This window comes from Haematobia irritans, chromosome 4, assembly GCF_050003625.1.
Source record: "Haematobia irritans isolate KBUSLIRL chromosome 4, ASM5000362v1, whole genome shotgun sequence".
In the NCBI taxonomy this organism is placed as follows: domain Eukaryota; kingdom Metazoa; phylum Arthropoda; class Insecta; order Diptera; family Muscidae; genus Haematobia; species Haematobia irritans.
The window spans coordinates 226,725,694-226,745,820 of record NC_134400.1 but is presented as its reverse complement, the minus strand read 5'-3'; the positions used below and the strand labels follow the sequence as shown (position 1 = coordinate 226,745,820).

The 20,127-nt window shown below is 34.4% G+C and overlaps 3 protein-coding genes across 5 annotated transcripts; 1 reads left to right on the top strand and 2 right to left on the bottom strand.

Moving 5' to 3' along the window:
• Positions 1-484: 484 nt before the first annotated feature.
• Use1 (Vesicle transport protein Use1) lies at positions 485-1,383 on the bottom strand. The gene is made up of 2 exons (XM_075306516.1): positions 1,130-1,383; positions 485-1,060 (listed from the first exon to the last, which is right to left on the bottom strand). Exons 1-2 carry the CDS (start codon positions 1,282-1,284, stop codon positions 496-498), a joined length of 720 nt encoding a protein of 239 aa, XP_075162631.1. The 5' UTR covers positions 1,285-1,383; the 3' UTR covers positions 485-495.
• Positions 1,384-3,640: 2,257 nt separating this feature from the next.
• On the top strand, positions 3,641-6,824 carry CycJ (Cyclin J). 2 transcript variants are annotated; one of them, XM_075306006.1, is made up of 4 exons: positions 3,641-3,925; positions 4,100-4,289; positions 4,340-4,837; positions 6,092-6,824. In XM_075306006.1, the coding sequence occupies exons 1-4, from the start codon at positions 3,794-3,796 to the stop codon at positions 6,514-6,516; spliced, it is 1,245 nt and encodes a 414-aa protein (XP_075162121.1). In that variant the 5' UTR covers positions 3,641-3,793; the 3' UTR covers positions 6,517-6,824. The 2 variants fall into 2 exon arrangements, with proteins under 2 accessions (XP_075162121.1, XP_075162122.1); XM_075306007.1 differs by having other exon boundaries at positions 3,643-3,925; positions 4,103-4,289.
• An 854-nt stretch (positions 6,825-7,678) lies between these two features.
• LOC142232910 (solute carrier family 35 member C2) lies at positions 7,679-17,129 on the bottom strand. 2 transcript variants are annotated; one of them, XM_075303620.1, is made up of 6 exons: positions 16,668-17,129; positions 16,234-16,599; positions 15,231-15,529; positions 14,918-15,170; positions 14,688-14,863; positions 7,679-9,604 (listed from the first exon to the last, which is right to left on the bottom strand). In XM_075303620.1, the coding sequence occupies exons 2-6, from the start codon at positions 16,562-16,564 to the stop codon at positions 9,212-9,214; spliced, it is 1,452 nt and encodes a 483-aa protein (XP_075159735.1). In that variant the 5' UTR covers positions 16,565-16,599; positions 16,668-17,129; the 3' UTR covers positions 7,679-9,211. The 2 variants fall into 2 exon arrangements, with proteins under 2 accessions (XP_075159735.1, XP_075159734.1); XM_075303619.1 differs by lacking the exons at positions 14,688-14,863; positions 14,918-15,170; positions 15,231-15,529; positions 16,234-16,599; positions 16,668-17,129 and adding an exon at positions 12,149-14,230.
• Positions 17,130-20,127: the final 2,998 nt, after the last annotated feature.

The window sequence follows — 20,127 nt, the reverse complement described above, 5'->3', positions numbered from 1 at the left end:
GAATTATTTTTCGGGATCCCGAAAAATCCCGGGATTCAAAATAAAAAATCACGGGATTAATCCCGTCTCGAAAATCCCGAGATGAGGACATTATAAATCATCAGCGAAATTTTAATCAATGATTTTTTAAATGTTTTATGTTTATGCTATTGAAACACGCATATATATAGTACTCTCTTGACGTGTGAGTATAAATATAAGATTACATTCATATCCGTTGTACGGTTTAAGATTAAGTAAGTTAACATTGCACTATCGATGCTTCATTCTTACAAACTCGTAGCGCAAAATAGACGCAAACTAATATAAACCTCGATGTTAAAATTTCCAGGAAACACTATTTGAAAAAATAGAAAGTTTATAATATTAATATTTCGATGAAAATGGGGGTTATACATATAAACTCGTGGCTTCAAATAGACGTAAGCTAATACGAACCTGGATGTTAAAATCTCCAGGAAAACAAATTTGAAAAAATAGAAAGTTTTTGTTATATTAATATTTTTTCTTTTTTACTATTTTCATAAATAATACCATTGCTATAAAAGTGACTATCACAAAAATTATCATTAACCACATCCAACATTTCCACGCATTGCGCGAATGATCTTCCAACTTTTCAGTTTCCTTATTTAAGGCACTTATATTACGGTCGGTCATACCAGAGGACCGAGACATCATCTCAGTGTCCTTCTTGATTATTTTGTTAGCTGTCTCTGTCTGCTCCCTAAGATTTCTCGTCAACGACAACATATGTTCGGTGATTTTCTCCTGATTATCTCGAATATATTTAACGGCTTCACTTTGGTCTCCGCTACTGTCCTCCATAGGCCTCCTCCTTCTCAGCGTATCTTCTTGTAATAGTTCCCTCCGTAGTTCAACGTATTGTTTTGATTGATTCAATTGGTTCATTTCTTTTAAAATCGAATCGCTAGTCTCCGCTGCTTCTCTGAGTCTTTTGGTTCGACTGGCCTGAGGAGGACTATCAATGTAGTTCGTTAAACTTTTGAGCCGCTGAAGTCTTTCTTTGTATTCCGGAATTTTATCGATGCCGTGAGCACTGCATTAAAACAAATGGGTGTTAAAATGGACCGATAGAAGTAATAAAAATTGAGACACGAATACTTACTCATCCATACAGTTAAGCTCGTCAATCATAGTGTCTAAAGATTTTATAAATTTCTTCAAACGCCAATAGTTGGATTCATCTTTCACTAACTCATCACAATTTGCCAGTAATGTACGTATATTTACATTAAGTTTCGTGGAACTTTTGGATTGCATGTTGAGAGTGGTTATTAAATTCGAATACGTGTTTTGTGTACTTCAACAGCTATCCCCAAATGCAATTCAATACAATACTTCCTTTTATTTAGAGAGCAAATGTCATAGCTTTAGAAGGCATGGTACAATAATAAGGTAGAATCTTTAAATTATGTGATCGATTACGTATTAATCGATTTTTGTCTTATCGGAAACAAATCTTCGCCCGAGGTTCTATTTTATTTATTTATTCATTCATTCAATATAATACAAAGGCCTAGAGGCCCACATAGTGTATTACACAGTAACAAATTATTACCATAGGCTTCAGAGTAAAACGACTTAAAATGTAAGATCCTTACAACTAAACATCACAACCAAGGCATATTAAAGAGGTAAAGTCATGGAATCAGGTGACTAATATCGACATTCATCTTGTCACAGGCTTTGTTTACGTTTAGTAGGTTTATTTACATTCTTTGTGTACATATATATTACAATACAACAACACTACACATACACAAAATGTCAACTTAAGTGACCTGCCTTTTTAGTTTGACTTTCTCAATATCATGGGGTGTACACACGTTTGCTCGTGACTTTACCTTTAATTAATATGCCTTGCATCACAACCGGTTTCCCAAATCTAATACACGAAAATAATTCAAGTAGTAGGAAAAAAATGTACAAATTACTAGTAAATAACCCAGTGTCAGTGACAAAAAACTAAAGAACAGAGAATAAATAGTCCAGTCCAAACTGAAACTTGGTAAACATTTTACGTAAATCCAAGGCATATTAAAGAGGTAAAGTCATGCAATCAGGTGACTAATATCGACATTCATCTTGTCAAAGGCTTTGTTTACGTTTAGTAGGTTTGTTTACATTCTTTGTGTACATAAATATTACAATACAACAACACTACACATACACAAAATGTCAACTTAAGTGACCTGCCATTTTGTTTGACTTTCTAAATATCATGGGGTTTACACACGTTTGCTCGTGACTTTACCTTTAATTAATATGCCTTGCATCACAACCGGTTTCCCAAATCTAATACACGAAAATAATTCAAGTAGTAGGAAAAAAATGTACAAATTACTAGTAAATAACCCAGTGTCAGTGACAAAAAACTAAAGAACAGAGAATAAATAGTCCAGTCCAAACTGAAACTTGGTAAACATTTTACGTAAATCCAAGGCATATTAAAGAGGTAAAGTCATGCAATCAGGTGACTAATATCGACATTCATCTTGTCAAAGGCTTTGTTTACGTTTAGTAGGTTTGTTTACATTCTTTGTGTACATAAATATTACAATACAACAACACTACACATACACAAAATGTCAACTTAAGTGACCTGCCATTTTGTTTGACTTTCTAAATATCATGGGGTTTACACACGTTTGCTCGTGACTTTACCTTTAATTAATATGCCTTGACGTAAATCGTGGTGAGTATAAATAAATTTAATTAATCGAGGTGAGTATAAATAACACATTAACCGATTATTTAGTCATCGCCGACACGTCGTATCGATGCGAAACACTGTAATGTGCTTTACAGACTAACAGTTATTCCGGACGGAATATCGGTGTTTGTAAAGAATTCTACAGTGTGTCGGATGGATACGACTTGTCGGCGATGACTAAATAATCGGTAAATGTGTTATCGATCCCATAAATATGCAGCAGTATCGAATATGCCTTCGGATTTAATTTATAATGTGCACAATATATGGGATATGTTCGACACGAGCACTGTCGTCCGGAATAACTGATAGTCTGTAAAGCGCATAAGAATCTTTACACCGACATTCCGTCCGGAATAACTGATAATCTGTAAAGCGGACCTTAGACGGTCGGATAAACACTACGACAGAGGTTCGTCTATTTGTTGTGTGTTCGTTCAAGTTTTACCCTCACACTGCACGTACAATTATGATAACAACATGAAGAAATAAGAAGAAGCATAAACACAAACAATGAAGATGGACGAAAAGTTAGGTGTAAAGCCATTTTTTAGTAAAAATGGAAAAAAAAAACAATAAAAATTCCAAGCTGAAGTAGCGATCTTTCATTAATTTCATTACAGAAATGCTTGTTTTAAATATGATAATAAATTTGTTTTTGCTAATGTCTGGCGAACATCCCCTTACACGTGAAGATTTGTGCCTCCCAACCGGAAAAAATCAAAGTTGTTTTGATTTTATGCCAACACGTCCCCGCAACACGCGAACATGACCTTATACTAGCAGATTTGTCGCCGCAACGTGTTGTGTCGCAGGGTTTATCCGACCGTATAAGGTGCCCTTAAAGCGCATAAGTTGAAATGAGCTGTCATAAGCGGAGTTGGTTAAATCGGCGGCGCGCCCTTGGTGTTTTTTGTGCAAGTTTATCGATTTTCGAAAATTTTATCGAAAAGAACCGTTAGATGCCTTATAATAACACCAACAACTAAAACTAATATGTAATTAGTTGAAAATATGAAAAAGCAGTAGATTTATTTCAATCACAAGAAAAGAAAAATGTTGCCACGTAAGGATGCTGTCCAATATCCGGATCATGAGAACCATAACTCGTTTAGCTCACCGACAATACCTATTATTCGCGCACAAGACACCTTGGGCGCAGCATTTCAGATCAATAATAAGCCCGAGGTAAGCCAAATCTGGTTGTGTTTTATTTACATTTTAGTGTGGATTAGTGATGATAATGAGTAACTTTTTAGAACCTGTTAGTCCTTTATTGTTATAAATATTTCAAACGCTGTCGATTGTTCGATATATTCGATCTTATAATATATTAAAATAAAAATATCGCTTTCCTTTCAGCAGACAGTTAGCAAATATCACTCAATATGCGAATATTCGGATGATATTTTCATCTCCTTAAAGGAAGCAGAATTGAAGCGCCGTACAGTTTGGTTTCGGTCTCTACATATTGGGTGTCGCCCATCGTTAATACAATTGATGAAAGTTGCGTCTGAAAAACATAAACTGGCGAGAACTACATTGCATTTAGGCAAGTATACAATAGAGTAACCCACTAACTAACTAGCAATAACTTTTTAGGCATTTACTTACTTGATTGTTTTATGGACAATTCCAATGTGCGTTCGGAAAAGCTGAAGCTCACGGCGATGACGTGCCTCATACTTGCTGCAAAAATAGAAGAAGCCGATGTGGATATGCCAAAATTTGGCGACCTCAATAAGTTGATGGATAAATGTTACAGTCTTCAAGAGTTAAAAAGTATTGAGGTGAAAGTGCTGAGCGCTTTAGATTTTAACATCATTCGACCTACTGCGGCTACATTTGCGGAATATTTCGCAAATAGATTTATAACATTGCAAGACTTTCATGTATTCTGTAATCATTGGTATAACGAAATGACCCTTAACCAGTACCACCACTATAACCAGCAGCTACCTAAGTATTCGGAACCACAAGGACAAGAATGTGCATCCTTACATCCGATTATTTGGGCACCATGTCCATATGGCACATATGAGGATATGGTGAATACGATCAGCAAAACATATTTTGTATTAATAGACGTCTCTCTCAACTGTGAGTAAAACTTTTTATCATTATACTATGTAGATGTCACCGCTTAGTATGGTTTGATGATTTTTAATTGAACTTTAACGTAACAGGACTTCTACGCATACACTTATAAGAAAAATATTGGCTAACAAATTTATGTACTGAATGAAAATAGCGCTTAATTATATCCACGTACTTCTGACTATTTTAATTCTCTTTTAATGTCAATGTAAGAAACTACAAAATTTCCACAAGAACACCACAACATGGAATGATGCTATTTGGAACGAATGAAAATATTTAATTTTGCTAATACCCATGATGAAATATATAAGTGTAGTATTTAGTGTGTTGTCTTGACTTCAAACAATTTTTCTTTTATAATTTAAACGATGAAATGCCCACGTTTGGAACAACTGTCATTTTAACAAACATCAGATATTATCAGCAAGTCTACAATAACTAAATTACAGAAGTGTTGCTGTTAAAGAAAACCAGTTCAAATATCATTAAATCGTCTCTTGAGAGCAATAGTTCGCTTTTATTGTTATTAGCCGAGTTTAGTTTTTTTTATGTAAAACTGCATAAATGTTTTCTGTATATCTGTTAATGCGTCACTACTTGTAACATGTAATTATGCTACGCAAGGGGACTCTCTAGGTTTTCACATGAAGGTGAATCAGTTGTGTATTGCGAAAATAACATGCCGTAAACCATTGGGTAACATTTTAAGAGTTCATCGTTTCAGTTCCTTAAATTTATGGACAGAGTACAGCAAGTGCAGTTTACAAGTAGTTTAATTTGTTTGGTGAAACAAACAAATGCTAACTTACCTAATGCTTTCTCCAATACCTCCAACAGCTCTAATACCTATTCTTTCCGATTACGGTTTTTCTATTTTGCTTATTACCAAAACTTAATAGATATCTATTGCGTTGGAAAATAACATAATGGGTTCCGTTATGCGTTATGATCAAATTGTTCTTTCGTCAGTTTTTTCTAATAAACGTTTTTCTTACCAAATATTTGTTTACCTCTCAAACTTGGACACTCTGAAAACCTGAAACCTCCAAAAAGTGGACAGTTGTTTGAGTTCGTTTGCTATATTAACATTAAAATGAACCTCTCAAATGTGGATAAAATTTAGGCGACCATGGGTGTCCACCTTTCAGAGGTATCACTGTATATATATATATATATATATATATATATTTATAAAGATTATTCATATAAAATCGAAAATATTATTTTAAACATTCTCTTATATATTTTCTGTAGACTTGAAATTCGCTAATGCTCGCCCTTCGATCATTGCCGCATCATGCTTAGCTGCATCACGGCAAATGCATGGAATTTTTCCCACCTGGACACCTTTTCTTATTGAATTAACCACATACACATCGGATATAATATCTCCATTTGTTGAAGCCATTTTAGCTATTTACCGTGTGCACTGTAAAAATGAATATTTACAGGATTTGCAAACACCAAGTACACCTATAATTAATGGATCTTCCAATCTCGTAAACATTGTCTGTGACAGCCCAGATTCTGGCATTATATCGGAATCCGATAAAAAGTCTACGAGATCTGATACAGATGATGATGACACAAATTCTGAAATATATCCTGATGCCGAAAATGAGACACCTAATTACTATTCAGAATATCCGCTACAACCAAAGAGACGACGCTTGTTCTAATGATGTGAGCTTGCAAGGCAATTCAATTCTTTGTAATTCTAATTTGGTGATTTAGTTTTGCTTACATATATATTTTCAAGAGGATTTCAGAAAGAATGAGTTATAAAAACTGACCATTTAATCAATTTCATTCCACATCGAATTTTATATGTGGTATTTTATGTTGTATCTTTTTTTTAGAACTTGAAGTAATTGTTTATGTTTCAGTAAAACTTATGTTTCCAAAAATTACATATAATTGAATTGTAATCTAATTTTTAAATTATTTTGTTAATAAAAGGAATACATAGAATGTATTCCATTCAAAATCTCTTTTCAAATATGTACATATTGGACACTATTAAAGGAACATTCTATATCTAAAAGTATAACATAGATTTGCTATAACGATACATACGAGTATAATCAGTTTGTATATCGGAGTGACACTACACTCCTAGGAGTTTAGCCCATCAAGCGATTTTTACTGATGTTTTAGTCATGAAAGGTGCGGATTGCTAAAAACAACGTCGCATTCATGAGCTTCTAAATAAAATGAAAAAGGTTCATTTCCACCCGCGGACTTCCTAAAAGTGAAATCGTCTTCGAAAGGAAATCGTTTTGCTACGATTCAGAAGATTTAAAAAAAATCGAGCAGGAGCTGTTGGCTGCACCAAAAAGCGTGTTTCAGTAGTTTACTAGGGAGGAGAAAGGCATGGTTAATAATTATAGGATGATTAGATTCCAAAACTGTCTTACAAGAAAGAAAAAAAAGAAAAAAATCGAATCGGCGAGAAGTCATAAGCGACCAATATCAAGGAAATATAGGTTAGGTTAGGTGGCAGTCCGATGTATCAGGTGAACTTCTCTCTTATTACTGAATGCTGCCCCATTCCATGTTAAGCTCAATGACAAGGGACCTCCTTTTTATAGCCGAGTCCGAACGGCGTTCCACATTGCAGTGAAACCACTTAGATAAGCTTTGAAATCCTCAGAAATGTCATTAGCATTACTGAGGTGGGATAATCCACCGCTGAAAAACTTTTTGGTGTTCGGTCGAAGCAGGAATCGAACCCACGACCTTGTGTATGCAAGGCGGGCATGCTAACCATTGCACCACGGTGGTTCCCTACTCATAATATAAATCTCCATGTCTGTGTTGAAAATAATAATTAGGTGAATATATAATATATGTTACGTTTTTATTGGTATATTCACATCGCATACAGGTGGGTAGAAAATACATACATAGTTAAATTTAAAATTACTGAAGCCCTTAATTATGGCTATGGCCGCATATTAAAAATATGTACATATAAGATTACATATATAGTGGTAGGTATATTTTCTTGATAGAAGATATTTAAAGAACATTGGGTATACATTGAAATTAAAATGCGATAATTAATTCGCAAATCTCTAAAAGAAAAGCTTTTATAACTATAGTATCGGAAATTACATTTTAGTACATTTCGTGTTATAAATTAAAAAAAAAAACAACAACAACAACAAAAACAAAATAATGTACCCAATGTATCCAAATGTCAGTGTAGTGAAACAAGTGTTGTTTCTGGAAAATATCCCATATCCGTAATGAGAAAATAAAAATTTTTAGAATAGACACTCAAAAAAAAACTTTGTAATAAAGCAGCAGTCGGCGTCAACTGTTATTGTTGTTGTTCTTGTAACAGTTTTGAATGTAGTTTTGTTATTGTTGTTGTTCTTGTAACAGTTTTTAATGTAGTTTCATCCGGTTTTTAATGTAGTTTATCTGTTATAGTTTGTCGAAACGTTGGGAACAATGCAATAAATAAGTCTTTTTGCGGAAAACAACCTTAGGTCTGTTAGCTTAATCATATGGGAAAATTTAGTTAGCTGTTATAGTTTGGTCTAGCGAAATTGTAAATTGTAAGAAATATTTAAGAATCAAAAATAGTTTTTTGTATATTCATTTCATTTATTAAAAATATTTGTAATACGGAACCAACATGGCCAATAATGTATAATACATTCTCCTAATATTCTTAAAAACTGCTAAATGCAATAAGCAAATATTTTGGTTGCTGTTATGACTTAGAGAGAAAAATTGTCGTTTCAGCTAATGTGGATTTAGGGAAATTTTAAATATTGCTAAGTTTGCTATTTTACAAAACATTAAACCCGTTCACCTTTTGCTGTCATAGCACATTTTTCTGCTCTGTCTACTAACAAATTTCAAAGTTCAAATACTAATTGTATTAATCATGTTTATTAAATATGTACATTTACATTGTATTTGCTATAAAAATGTCTATCGAAAAATAATAACAATAATAGTATTAATAGTTGGAAATTTGAATATCAAAATATGAACTTTGCAAAATTGAAAAAAAACTTCGTCGGCAAAACTGAATTATTAGGGGAAAAAAAAATACTAAAGTTCTCCAAAAATTAAGGTATGTTATGTTTTTTTTTTGCATTTATAAAAATGTAAAAATATATATGCAATTTAATTTTACCGTTACTTTCATTTTTTTGCATATAGGGATTAATCTCTTGTATATGAGACGTTTAGAAAAAAGAAAAGGAACATATTTTATGAGCCAACAAAATTAAAATATTATAAATCACAGGAATGTTTTTCTTTACAGACAGTGCTCAGATAAGTTGTTAGTGTTAGTATTCACAATTATACATAGTGTACAGTCGGTTGATACTATGATTATAGTAGAATCTCTCATCGCTGCATATCGCGTCTTTTTAATATATCAAATATGACATCAGATGAGTTTTCCTTATTTAGAGATCCATCGCCATCCGCATCATCACTATCAGTTTCTTCCAACAAGGGAACTGTAAGCGAGGAATGTTTTTTTGTTGTATTAAAAGCAAAATTTGTCGAATCGTCCATTTGTTGTGTCGAAGATCCCATTATTGTGGCCTCATTGTAATGAAGATCAAAGGAGTCATCATCACCAGATGAATTCTGTTCTTCGTTTTTCGTCAACGATGAATATTTGTGTACAATATGGCAACAAATTCCAGCAAGGCATACAATCAACCCCAAGCAATTTATTAGAGTGAGTTGGTCGCCATTATATACGACCGCTAGAGCCAATTGGAAAATATCCTGCAAATGAGGTTGAGGGAGGGAATAATGTTAATCACAGTATTTTTCTTTTTCATTTGAAAAAAAAAACCTGAACTTTTAGTAATTTATCGATATAAAATAATCTTGTTTGGGGTCTAATTTGAGATGACTATTATTTATGACAAATGGTGTGACGTATAAAAGGATACACTGTAATTCATAATCCTACACTATAATTATAAAATAAAATAATAATATAAGGGTTTGAGGGTACACAATAGGAATACAAAAATGCTATAACATCTTGCTTTACGAATTTCAGTACAGAGATATTAGGATTATATAGATTATTCCCTCACGTGAAGATTTTTTTATAGTTGTTTTATGGTATTTTACCACTCTTTGTATTTCTATATTTATGAAGTCCCTAGTTGTTTAATGTCAGCTTTACCTCAATTGGGTTCTAGGACGTTTAGCCAATTTTCGAATTTTATATAATTATTGTTAGGTTAAAACACGTGACGTACTCGATCGTCAATCTGCAAGTGCAGTAATGACATTTTATTCATTTTCCTCCTTACTGTTTTCGATTACAATTCATTATTATCGATATCACTCTGACATATTTTCCCCCCATAATAAACTGTATATGCCCACAAATCAATTAATTAATTAATTCAATTTATAAATTCAAACGTTTTGGAGCTCTAGTCTGTCTTGCTGAGCGACGCAGTGACTGCGATTCGTCTCCCACACTTGGAACTTCGGGGATAATATTTTGAGATATCTGTTCGTTGGTCCTCTCGGTTGCACCTGCTGCACACATATCTGTAGAGCTCAATAAAGGTAATATATTAGAATCTTTATTCTCTTCCTCAAGCTCAAACTTATCGTCAAGTGTTTCTTTCTGACACATCTGGTCAATGTGTCTCCTCCAAACACGATGATCATCCAGTTCAACATCGTAATGCACTTCTCCAATCTTTTGGGTAACCACACCAGACCTCCATTTATCATCACTTAGGTAATCTCGAACCATCACTTTTTCACCCTCAGTAAATTTTCTTTTTGGATCAGGCCGATTTGGGCTTATATCGTATTTCGGAACAATTAAATCCAGCCGAGAGTGAATTTGCCTTCCAAACATAAGCATTGCAGGTGATCTGCCCGTTGTAGGGTGCACAGCTCGACGATATGCCAATAACACCTTTGCAATTTCTTTCTCTAATTCGGACGCTACGCATTTAACTGCTTTCAATTTACTTTTAATGGTTTGTACAAAACGTTCCGCCAAACCGTTTGTAGCGGGGTGATATGGGGCTCCCATTTTGTGACGTATTCCATTAATTTTAAGGAAGTTTTGGAATTCTTTAGATTTAAATTGAGTGCCATGGTGACTCACCAATACTCTCGGTATCCCCATTCTTGAAAATATATCTCTGCAAATTTTAATAGTTGAATCTGATGTTATCTTCGACGTAACCTGGACTTCAGGCCATTTGCTGAATGAGTCCACCAGAATAAATAAGTATCGCCCCAACACCGGTCCCGCATAATCTACATGAACTCGTTCAAAAGGATACTTAGTACATGGCCATGGTTGGACTGGAGCCGATTTTGGAGGATTCGGACGCGCCGATGTCCAGAATGAAGTTCATCCAAAACACGATGATGTAGTTTTTTGGGAATGTAAACCCGAATTCCTCTCATAAGGCAACCTTGTTGCAAAGCGAACTCGACCTGTGGTACATTAAACCTGTGCTTCGGCTCGCAATCACGGCCATGCCTTAGGCTTTGCAATAAAATACGAACACTTGAATCGTTCTCCGTTTCTGTTTTTAATTCATCCATTGTAACTGGCAAACTCTGTATGGTGTCCATCTCAATTACGTCTACTTCTTCTACCATTGTATTTTTGCTATCCATGGGCAATCGAGACAACGCATCCGCATTCAGGTTTTCCTTTGATTTTTTTATTTGAATATCGTAATTAAACGACGATAAGAAAATAGCGTAGTGCTGCATTCTACTCGCTGTTAGTATTGGCAGCCCCTTACTAGGAGAAAATATTTGCGCTAATGGCTTGTTGTCCGTAACCAAAGTAAATTTTCTACCATATAAGTATTGGTGAAATTTTCGAATACCAAATACGATAGCGTAGGCTTCCTTATCTATCTGGCTATATTTTTGCTGAGTTTTAGTCAATGTTTGTGAATCAAACTGAATGGGTCTTTCAGACCCGTCTGGATATGAATGACTTAAAACTGCACCCACTCCGTATGGACTGGCATCTACGGCCAAAATCAATGGTAGCTTTGAATCGTAAAATGCTAATACAGTATTTGATCTCATTATATGTTTTATCTGAGCAAATGCCTTTTCACATTCTCTACTCCATTGAAAAGGTACATTTTGCTGTAGTTTATTTATAGGATAGAGAATAGAGCTCAGATTTTTAACAAATCTACCATAATAATTTATTAGACCGACTATAGCTCTAGCTTCCTCCTTATTGGAAGGTCTTTTCATACGTGATATAGCCTCCATCTTATCTCTTGTTTTACTTATTCCATGTTTACTCACCACATATCCACAGTACTCGATTTTGTCTTGCATCCATTCGCATTTAGTCAAATTGATTCGCATATTTGATTCATTTAATCTCTGCAATACTTGTTCTAATCTCGCTATATGCTCAATATCGTTATTTGCTGTTATACGGATATCGTCCAAAAATACAGCAACCCCCGGAATGCCACTCAATTTCTGCTCCATAAATTGCTGCCACTTGGCCGGGGCACTGGCTACCCCAAACATAAGGCGTGTTGGCTGGAACAACCCTTTATGCGTAGTGAGCGTTAAAACATGGCGGTCTTCAGGATGAATTTTGAGTTGCAAATAGGCTTTGGATAAATCCAATTTTGTAAATTTATCTCCACCCGCCATACAGCTAAAAAGTTCATCTACCGATGGAAGCGGGTATTCATCCACCTTCAGCACAGGGTTTATGGTTATTTTATAGTCTCCACATAACCTCACTTGTGTGTCTTTTTTTGGTACTACCACAATGGGTGTAGCCCAGTCGCTTGCACTTACTGGCTTCAACAGCCCTTCCTGCACTAACCTCTCCAATTCGTCTTCCACTTGTTGCATCAAAGAAAATGGAACTTTCCTGGGCTTGAAAATCTTCGGGACTGCTCCAGGGGTCAAAGGCAGTCTGGCCTGATAACCTGTAATTCTACCCATTGTCGATGAAAATACTTTAGAAAATTTCTTAATCAGATCTTTAACTTTTGAATTTAATTCCGATATGCACATATTATTTACAAATGCTTTTCCACTTTGTATTTTGCCTTTCAATATATCTGCCCAATCCAATGGTACTGTGCGTAGCCACTCACGACCCAGCAGTGGATTTCTTTGTGATTTAACTATGTAAAGCTTAGCTGCTGAAACATCTTTTGAGCCCACTACCATTACTTGGATATACCCAACACAGTCCAACGGTGTATTACAATAGCTGTATAACGATGTGTCCGTATCATAAACTTTTTCTTTTCCGAAATATTTCTTTGCTTCATCAAGACTTATAATGGACACTGGTGCACCCGTATCTATTTCAAACTTAATGTCAATTCCATTTACATTACATTTATGAAATATTTTCTCCCGATTCTTTATGATCTCTTCATTTTGAATCGTTTTTACGTGGCCCTCGTATATCGGAAACATTTCCTCCACCAATGTCCCTTCTGGCTCGCACTCTTCATCCGATATTAGGTTCAGCTGGCGCGATGTTTTGAGGCACATTCTCCGAAGGTGTCCCTTCTTCTTACAAGCATAGCAAACAGTTTCTTTGTGGTTGCATTGGTTTGCCAGATGCTTCTCACTACCACATCTAAAACATGCCTTACCGCCCCTCCCTTCATGAGCCTTTTTCGCCTTTCTCTTATCGACGATCATATCCACCACTTGTTCGTTGCTGGCCCCTTGATGTAATTCCATTCCACCCCTTTCTGCCGCTTCAAAAATACTGGCTGTATTAATTGCTGATTGCAAGGTTAGGTCTGCCTTCTCAAGTAAACGACTTTGAATCCGAGAATTTTTCAAACCAAAAACAAATTGGTTTCTTAAAGCAGTATTTAAATATTCACCAAAGTCACAATTGGCCGCTAACCTCCTTAAGTTAATCAAATACTCTGCACAAGTTTCATTCTCCTTTTGTCGACATAAATTGAAACGATAATTTTCAAGAATGACGTTTGGTTTAGGATTAAAGTGTTCACTGAGAAGGTTGACTATTCGTTCATATGTGGATTCCTCCGGCGTAACAGGCGCAAGCTTATCACAAAGCATATCATACGTGCCGGCTCCCATATAATGCAGCAGAAACATTTTCTTTTTGGCACTTTCGCACTCAAATATATCCAGCGCAGTCTCGAATCGCCGTACCCACCTTTGCCATGTTGTAATACCAGCATCAAACGGTTCAAAAGTAAATCCAGATACTTGTATTTTGGTTACTCCTTCTGTTGGCATTTTACAAAATAAAGTTTAGTATAAGAAAATCGGGTTCAATACTAATTAATTTCCTTTTAACTCGTCGCCAAATGTTAGGTTAAAACACGTGACGTACTCGATCGTCAATCTGCAAGTGCAGTAATGACATTTTATTCATTTTCCTCCTTACTGTTTTCGATTACAATTCATTATTATCGATATCACTCTGACAATTATGAAAATAAAATTAACTAGAAGAAGAATTGTTATGTACGCTACAAAAACTCTGTATCGGGGAAAGAAGTGAACGTGTTATAACTTTATTGTTTTCTTCACAGAGTTCTTAATTTAAATTTTATATATATTTTTACATTTTGCTTTTATTATATTTAGATTATTTAATTTAATTTATTTGTCTTTTAAATTAATTGTTCAGCATCATCCTTTAACTATCAACACGACTTATATTTTAAGTGTTTTTTCACATTTTGAAATATGCAAATCAATTCGAACCAAGGTAAATATAATTAAAATATAAACGTTTGTACGTGCATTTTATCCGTTTATAAAATGTTAAATAAACGAATTTGTCACAATAGGTTAAGTATACAAAAAAGGTTACCTTAAAAATTCCAGCAATAGACAGTGTCAAACTGGACGTTTTAGCTAACACCATGAACTCGCTAATTTCCATACAAAATGCCATCACCGCTCCGAATGTAACTTTTAGTATTATCATGTATATATCATTTGTAGGATACACCTCTAATTTGTCCAGAACCTCGAGAAATAACTTGCCTAGAAATAATCAATCTAATTTAATTCATCAGAGTTTTTAGAATACCCACATACCTTCAAATACCATAACAAAAGGTAAAATCGCCATAATCATCCATGGTTGCATATGATAGATCATATCTATGGGATTATGAAGACCTAATTTAGACTTTTGCATTAGAAATTGTGCTAAACTCCATCGTACACCGCCGCTTAGTGATGCCACTAGAATGAATATAAATCCTAGTGTATGGAACTGTGTAGATTTGTAAGTGAACATAAATAGACCTAGTGCTATAAGGGATACAATAAAAACCAATGACCAACTCTGAAAAAAATTGGATTATCTTTAAAATATTAATTTATGCGCACAATTTATTTCTCTTGCCTTTTTTTCTAGACCCAATAAGATAGCGAATATCAATATAAATACAATTGTCGATGACTTTGTCATTGTGTATAACGATATAGGTACCAACTCCAATCCCCAATTAGAAAATCCAATATCAATACCACTTGCTACACCAGTTGGTGCCATTTTTCTAATTGAAACACGCCAATCCAATTGAATTCTCGACTTGCCTACAATGCATTTATAGATGGCGCGGACACAGCTAGCCATTGCAAGTTTTATAACCAAGTGATACAATACAATACTTAAAGGAAATTTCAGTTCCTTGATGAGAGCTGGAATAAACATAAATTTTTACATGAATTTCACTTTACTTTCCAATGGAACTTGATTTGCTAATACGCGAAAAGAAAAAGGTCTTCACAATCCAACTTTATACAGAGAGGCAAGGCAAGTTTAAAGAACAACTTGGAATGGGTTTTATTTTGTTTTTACCGCCTGTTATTTATTTACTTTATTGAGGGGAAATGAAAAAAAAAAAAACACGTCGTTGGTGATTCGATTCTTTTTCGCACGTCGCGCAAACAAAACAAAGAGTGTAATAGCTGCCACTGTGAGCGTTTAAAAAGATCGCGATCTTATCCAGCACGTAAAAATATTTCACAGCAGTTTTTGAAATTATTTAAGAGCGAGTTTCTTTGTCGTGGCGTTCGAGGAAATATGGATTCATAAGTACACGCTAGAGACCGATGAATGTGAAGACTGTCCAATCGATCGAGGAATGCGACGACAACCTTTTTCTAGTATTCACTAGTTGTTACCCACACTGACTGACTGGAAAGTAAAGCGAGCCCAGTGAGGAGCCGCGCATATCTTGAGAAAATATATTTCCCACACGAGTTAAAAAGTTGGCGCATCGCCGGTTCACGTGCATCGAATTAGACACGTTGAAAGATAAATCACCATATTTGTTTTTGTAGGCTAAGTCTTTGTGCGACCACCCTCTTAGAAGGCCATGCAGCACTAAACTAATACATACCTTTTTGGTAGAAAGTTAGACAAATTGATAAAAATAAATAAAGTAGTATTGTCGCTAAGGAGCAAATAGCCATCTGCATTAAACGGGAGTCGTTAAGGCGATCTTTTAAGGTAGCAACATTAGGAGATGGTGCCGTTGACACAGTGTGATGCAAATATACATTATCGCTTTCAATTACGTCCTCATCACTTTCAGGACTAAATCTTATTCTGCTACTCTCGTTGTTTAATAAAACTTCTTCGTGTCCGTCTTCGTCGTGTGAACGTATGGGTGCGACATCCTGGTTATTTAGCCTAGAGTACTTGTGTGAATCATAACGGGCTTGGGCCATTTTTCGTTGGTTCCACTTCCCTACTTATGCTACGTCTAAAAAAGAACAGGTTCTAATATAGTCCCAGCAAACAAATGTTGCACATACCTATAAATATACTTACACAATAATATAATAATGGAAATGGCTACCATATGTTTAATCTTCGTGGTAGGTGTCCGGGTGTTCTTTGCGTACCTGTTTTTTCTATAAATTTTTGTTGAATCTAAGAACGAGTCTTGCTGTCTTCTTCCTCTGATGGTTCTTCTGTTATGGGAATGACTTTTCTTGAATGCTACTACTTTGCATTGTTCATTACCAACATTGTTTACATTATCGTTTTAGTATGCGGATTACCACCATGCAGTTCCTCTTCTTCAGCACGCAAATTAGGGTTTATAGTGCTTTCTTATCAAAATTATACTAAAGGCTCTTGCATGTGTCACTTAAGGCTATTCTTCCTGGTAGATTCACATTTATCCTAAGTCTCGTAAGGCTACTCTCCCTGTTAGATTCGCATTTATCCTATGTCTCGTAAGGCTATTTTCCCTGTTAGATTCGCTACGTGGTTAATGTCACATATTAGTGTTGGGAAAGTATTTGATTACAAGTATCGTTACTGACAATTTTTTTGAGTACTCGTTACAATTAAATGAGTAGTCAATATCTTCAATACAATCGCAACAAACCCAACCGTTTGGAAAATGCTAAAATTCAACTGTTTTTCAAACAATTAGGGAATATTTATGTTGAGAAAGTCGCGTTCTCAACAAAAAACAGACATTACACTCAGCAGTAAAATTCCAATAGTTTCTCGAATGTATCTTCAAATTGAAATTCATCGTCACTCAAAAATTTCTGAAACAGTTTCAATGTGCGGCAAACTAAACTAAACATTAACGGTATTGCAAATATTTGTCAATCAAAATTATCGCACTGAAAGTCAATACCAAAATTCTAGGGATTTTGTAGTATTTTTAAATACATATTTAAACAACCCTGGATTTTTCGCACGAAAAAATAGGCAGGCAAATTTTTTCGCATAAATAAGTTAACATCCCTGCGTTTGAGACCCTATTTACGGAGATAAGGTGGGTACTATGTTCGGTTTTCGAGTTTATTTTCGCGATTACTTTTCCTCAAATAATCAAAATTATAAATGAAAACAAACTTATTCCTGTAAAGTCTTGTCGAAATCTAGAGAAACAAAAGACAGCGCATCAATTGAGTTAATTTATCTGCTTTATATTGAACTGTTTTAATAAAGTAACCACGAAAATTTCAACGCGAAAAGCGAACATGGTACTTACCTATAGATGAAGATATTCGTTTTTCGCAGAAACGAACTTAGTACTAAGCATAAAATAAAAAATAATTTTAGCGGCAAACCTCGAACTTAATGCCCACTTTTATATTTGAAAGTATTCGTGAACTCCTCTTGGACTACTTATTAATAAAGAGGAACTAAACTTTGTTTTTATAATTTTTCACTGCTTCCCTGACAGCATTTCAAAGTTGCATTTCATCCTCATCGCTACCACAGACTCGTAAGTGACACTGCAACAATCGCCAACTGTGATAGTATTTTTCCATCACTATTCGCATGAAAGTATTTTGCCATCGCTATTGCTACAAGAGCCATTTTATATTTTGTGAAAAACCAAGCACAACTAGCTTCTTATAATTTATTTAAATAAAAATGATAGTGAAGTGCTAAAAACATAGTTATTTCGCTTAAAATTGTGAAAGGTATATTGGTGAACAATTTTTGACTTTCCAAATGGAATAAAGTGATAGTTTTTCAAATATTTTTCCAGACACGCTGCCTCAATTGGGAATAAAGGCACTGGCTGATAGACGCTACAACATGCAACTTGTAACTCAACATCAATCTTTTATTAATGCATAAAAATATGTTAAATGTGATGTGATAGTCGTATAAATGTTATATTTATGAGAATTTATAAATGTTTAATAAAATTAAAAAACATCTAAACAATCGTGTTTTACTTGACCACATTGATTCTTTTACAACTATCTTAAAATGAACTTTGTCTGATTGTTTGAAGGGGCTCTTATTGGTGTCCTTCTAAATGTATCGAGAAGGGCACCTAATAATTGCACTCATGCGATACTTTTTTGTAGTAACTTGGCGTGGTACAACTTCTCAATAGTGACGGCGCTTTTCCGAGGAGATTTGGATATCGTATACGACTGTTTTCGACGTAGTGGGGATTCTCAGAAGCGCCCCCAAATTCCTTTGTTTGAATATCTTGACTTACTCGTCCTACGTTCCGATTTGCGAAAATGATAAACAAAACTCTTCGAATACTCATTTTAATATTCAAATTAAATAATATTTTTACTTAAGCATATCAAATTTTTGGCGGTCTTCTAAACATGCCAAGCGCATAGCCAAACCAAATGAACTCATAAAACGGTTTTCGGAAATAACATACAAAAAGTTTCACAAAAATTGCTGTCTTTTGATTCTCTCGCTGTGTTATGTTTATTTTTTTTCTGTATACTCCCTCTTAATTTTAATGAAAACATTAAATGTATGATTTAAATGACGTAAAAATATACTTTTCCACGGCAAGTATAAGTGTTTGGACGTTCGTTGTAAGAATTATATGCTTCTGTGCAAACATTTTTGGTATTAAAAAAAATTATTCTTGTAAACATATTATGTTGTAACACACTAATAAAAAGGTGCCTTCGGAACTAAAGGAATAAATGTTCATCAATTTAGTTTAGCCAATTTATTTCTATTAAGTTAAATTTTTGTTTAAAATAATAAAATGTACTTGCTTCAGTAAAAAAATCCTGAACTGAAAGCAGTTAGGAATAGTTCATTAACTAGAATAAGGCAATTTTACTAATACTGTTTTATTCGCTGGGTATAAGAATTTACTACTGAACAAGACAATTTTATTCACTGATAACAAAGCATTCGTAAAAATAAACAAAATATGAACTAAAAAGTCTCCTCAAATTTAGTAAAATTTCTTATAAAATGATAATTCTGACTTCCTTTATTATAGAAAGCTTATCATACATACATACTTGGCATAGAAAAATATTTTAGTTCATTCGTAGTAAGAAGTGTTCAATCCTTTTAAAACTTAAGGAGACACACATGTTAGAATATAGGAAATTTTCCTATATTTCTTTTATCTACCTGTAATCGATAATAGTCATCGATGTAATCTGTATGTTTGCGCGTGGGTTGTTTTTTTAGTTGGAATCGCGTTGTTATGGTATACGTAGGGATTGTTAAAAAATAGCAAGTATATACGGCCCTAAATTCGGCCAGGCCGAATCTTATGTACCCTCCACCATGGATTGCGTAGAAACTTCTACGAAAGACTGTCATCCACAATCGAATTACTTGGGTTGTGGTATCCTAAAACTTCTTAACATCGTTTTCTAAATTGTGAGTTAGTCCATACGTGGTATATATTAGACAAAAAAGGTATGTATACACTCAAAAAAAAGTGAACTCTCTATTTCACTAAAGCCAATTTAACTTTATTTTAGTTCATGGAATTATTATGTTTGGAGAAAGTTTCCTTTACGCTAAT

What these genes read in the sequence shown, in the direction of transcription:
- CycJ (XM_075306006.1), top strand. Translation starts at nt 3,794, where the DNA reads ATGTTGCCACGTAAGGATGCTGTCCAATATCCGGATCATGAGAACCAT. An exon ending in AGATCAATAATAAGCCCGAG is followed by an intron (nt 3,926 to 4,099) that starts GTAAGCCAAATC and finishes CTTTCCTTTCAG; the next exon opens with CAGACAGTTAGCAAATATCA. An exon ending in GAGAACTACATTGCATTTAG is followed by an intron (nt 4,290 to 4,339) that starts GCAAGTATACAA and finishes ATAACTTTTTAG; the next exon opens with GCATTTACTTACTTGATTGT.
- Use1 (XM_075306516.1), bottom strand. Translation starts at nt 1,284, where the DNA reads ATGCAATCCAAAAGTTCCACGAAACTTAATGTAAATATACGTACATTA. An exon ending in GAGCTTAACTGTATGGATGA is followed by an intron (nt 1,061 to 1,129) that starts GTAAGTATTCGT and finishes GTTTTAATGCAG; the next exon opens with TGCTCACGGCATCGATAAAA.
- LOC142232910 (XM_075303619.1), bottom strand. Translation starts at nt 14,104, where the DNA reads ATGCCAACAGAAGGAGTAACCAAAATACAAGTATCTGGATTTACTTTT. An exon ending in TCGAGTACTGTGGATATGTG is followed by an intron (nt 9,605 to 12,148) that starts GTGAGTAAACAT and finishes CCTCATTTGCAG; the next exon opens with GATATTTTCCAATTGGCTCT.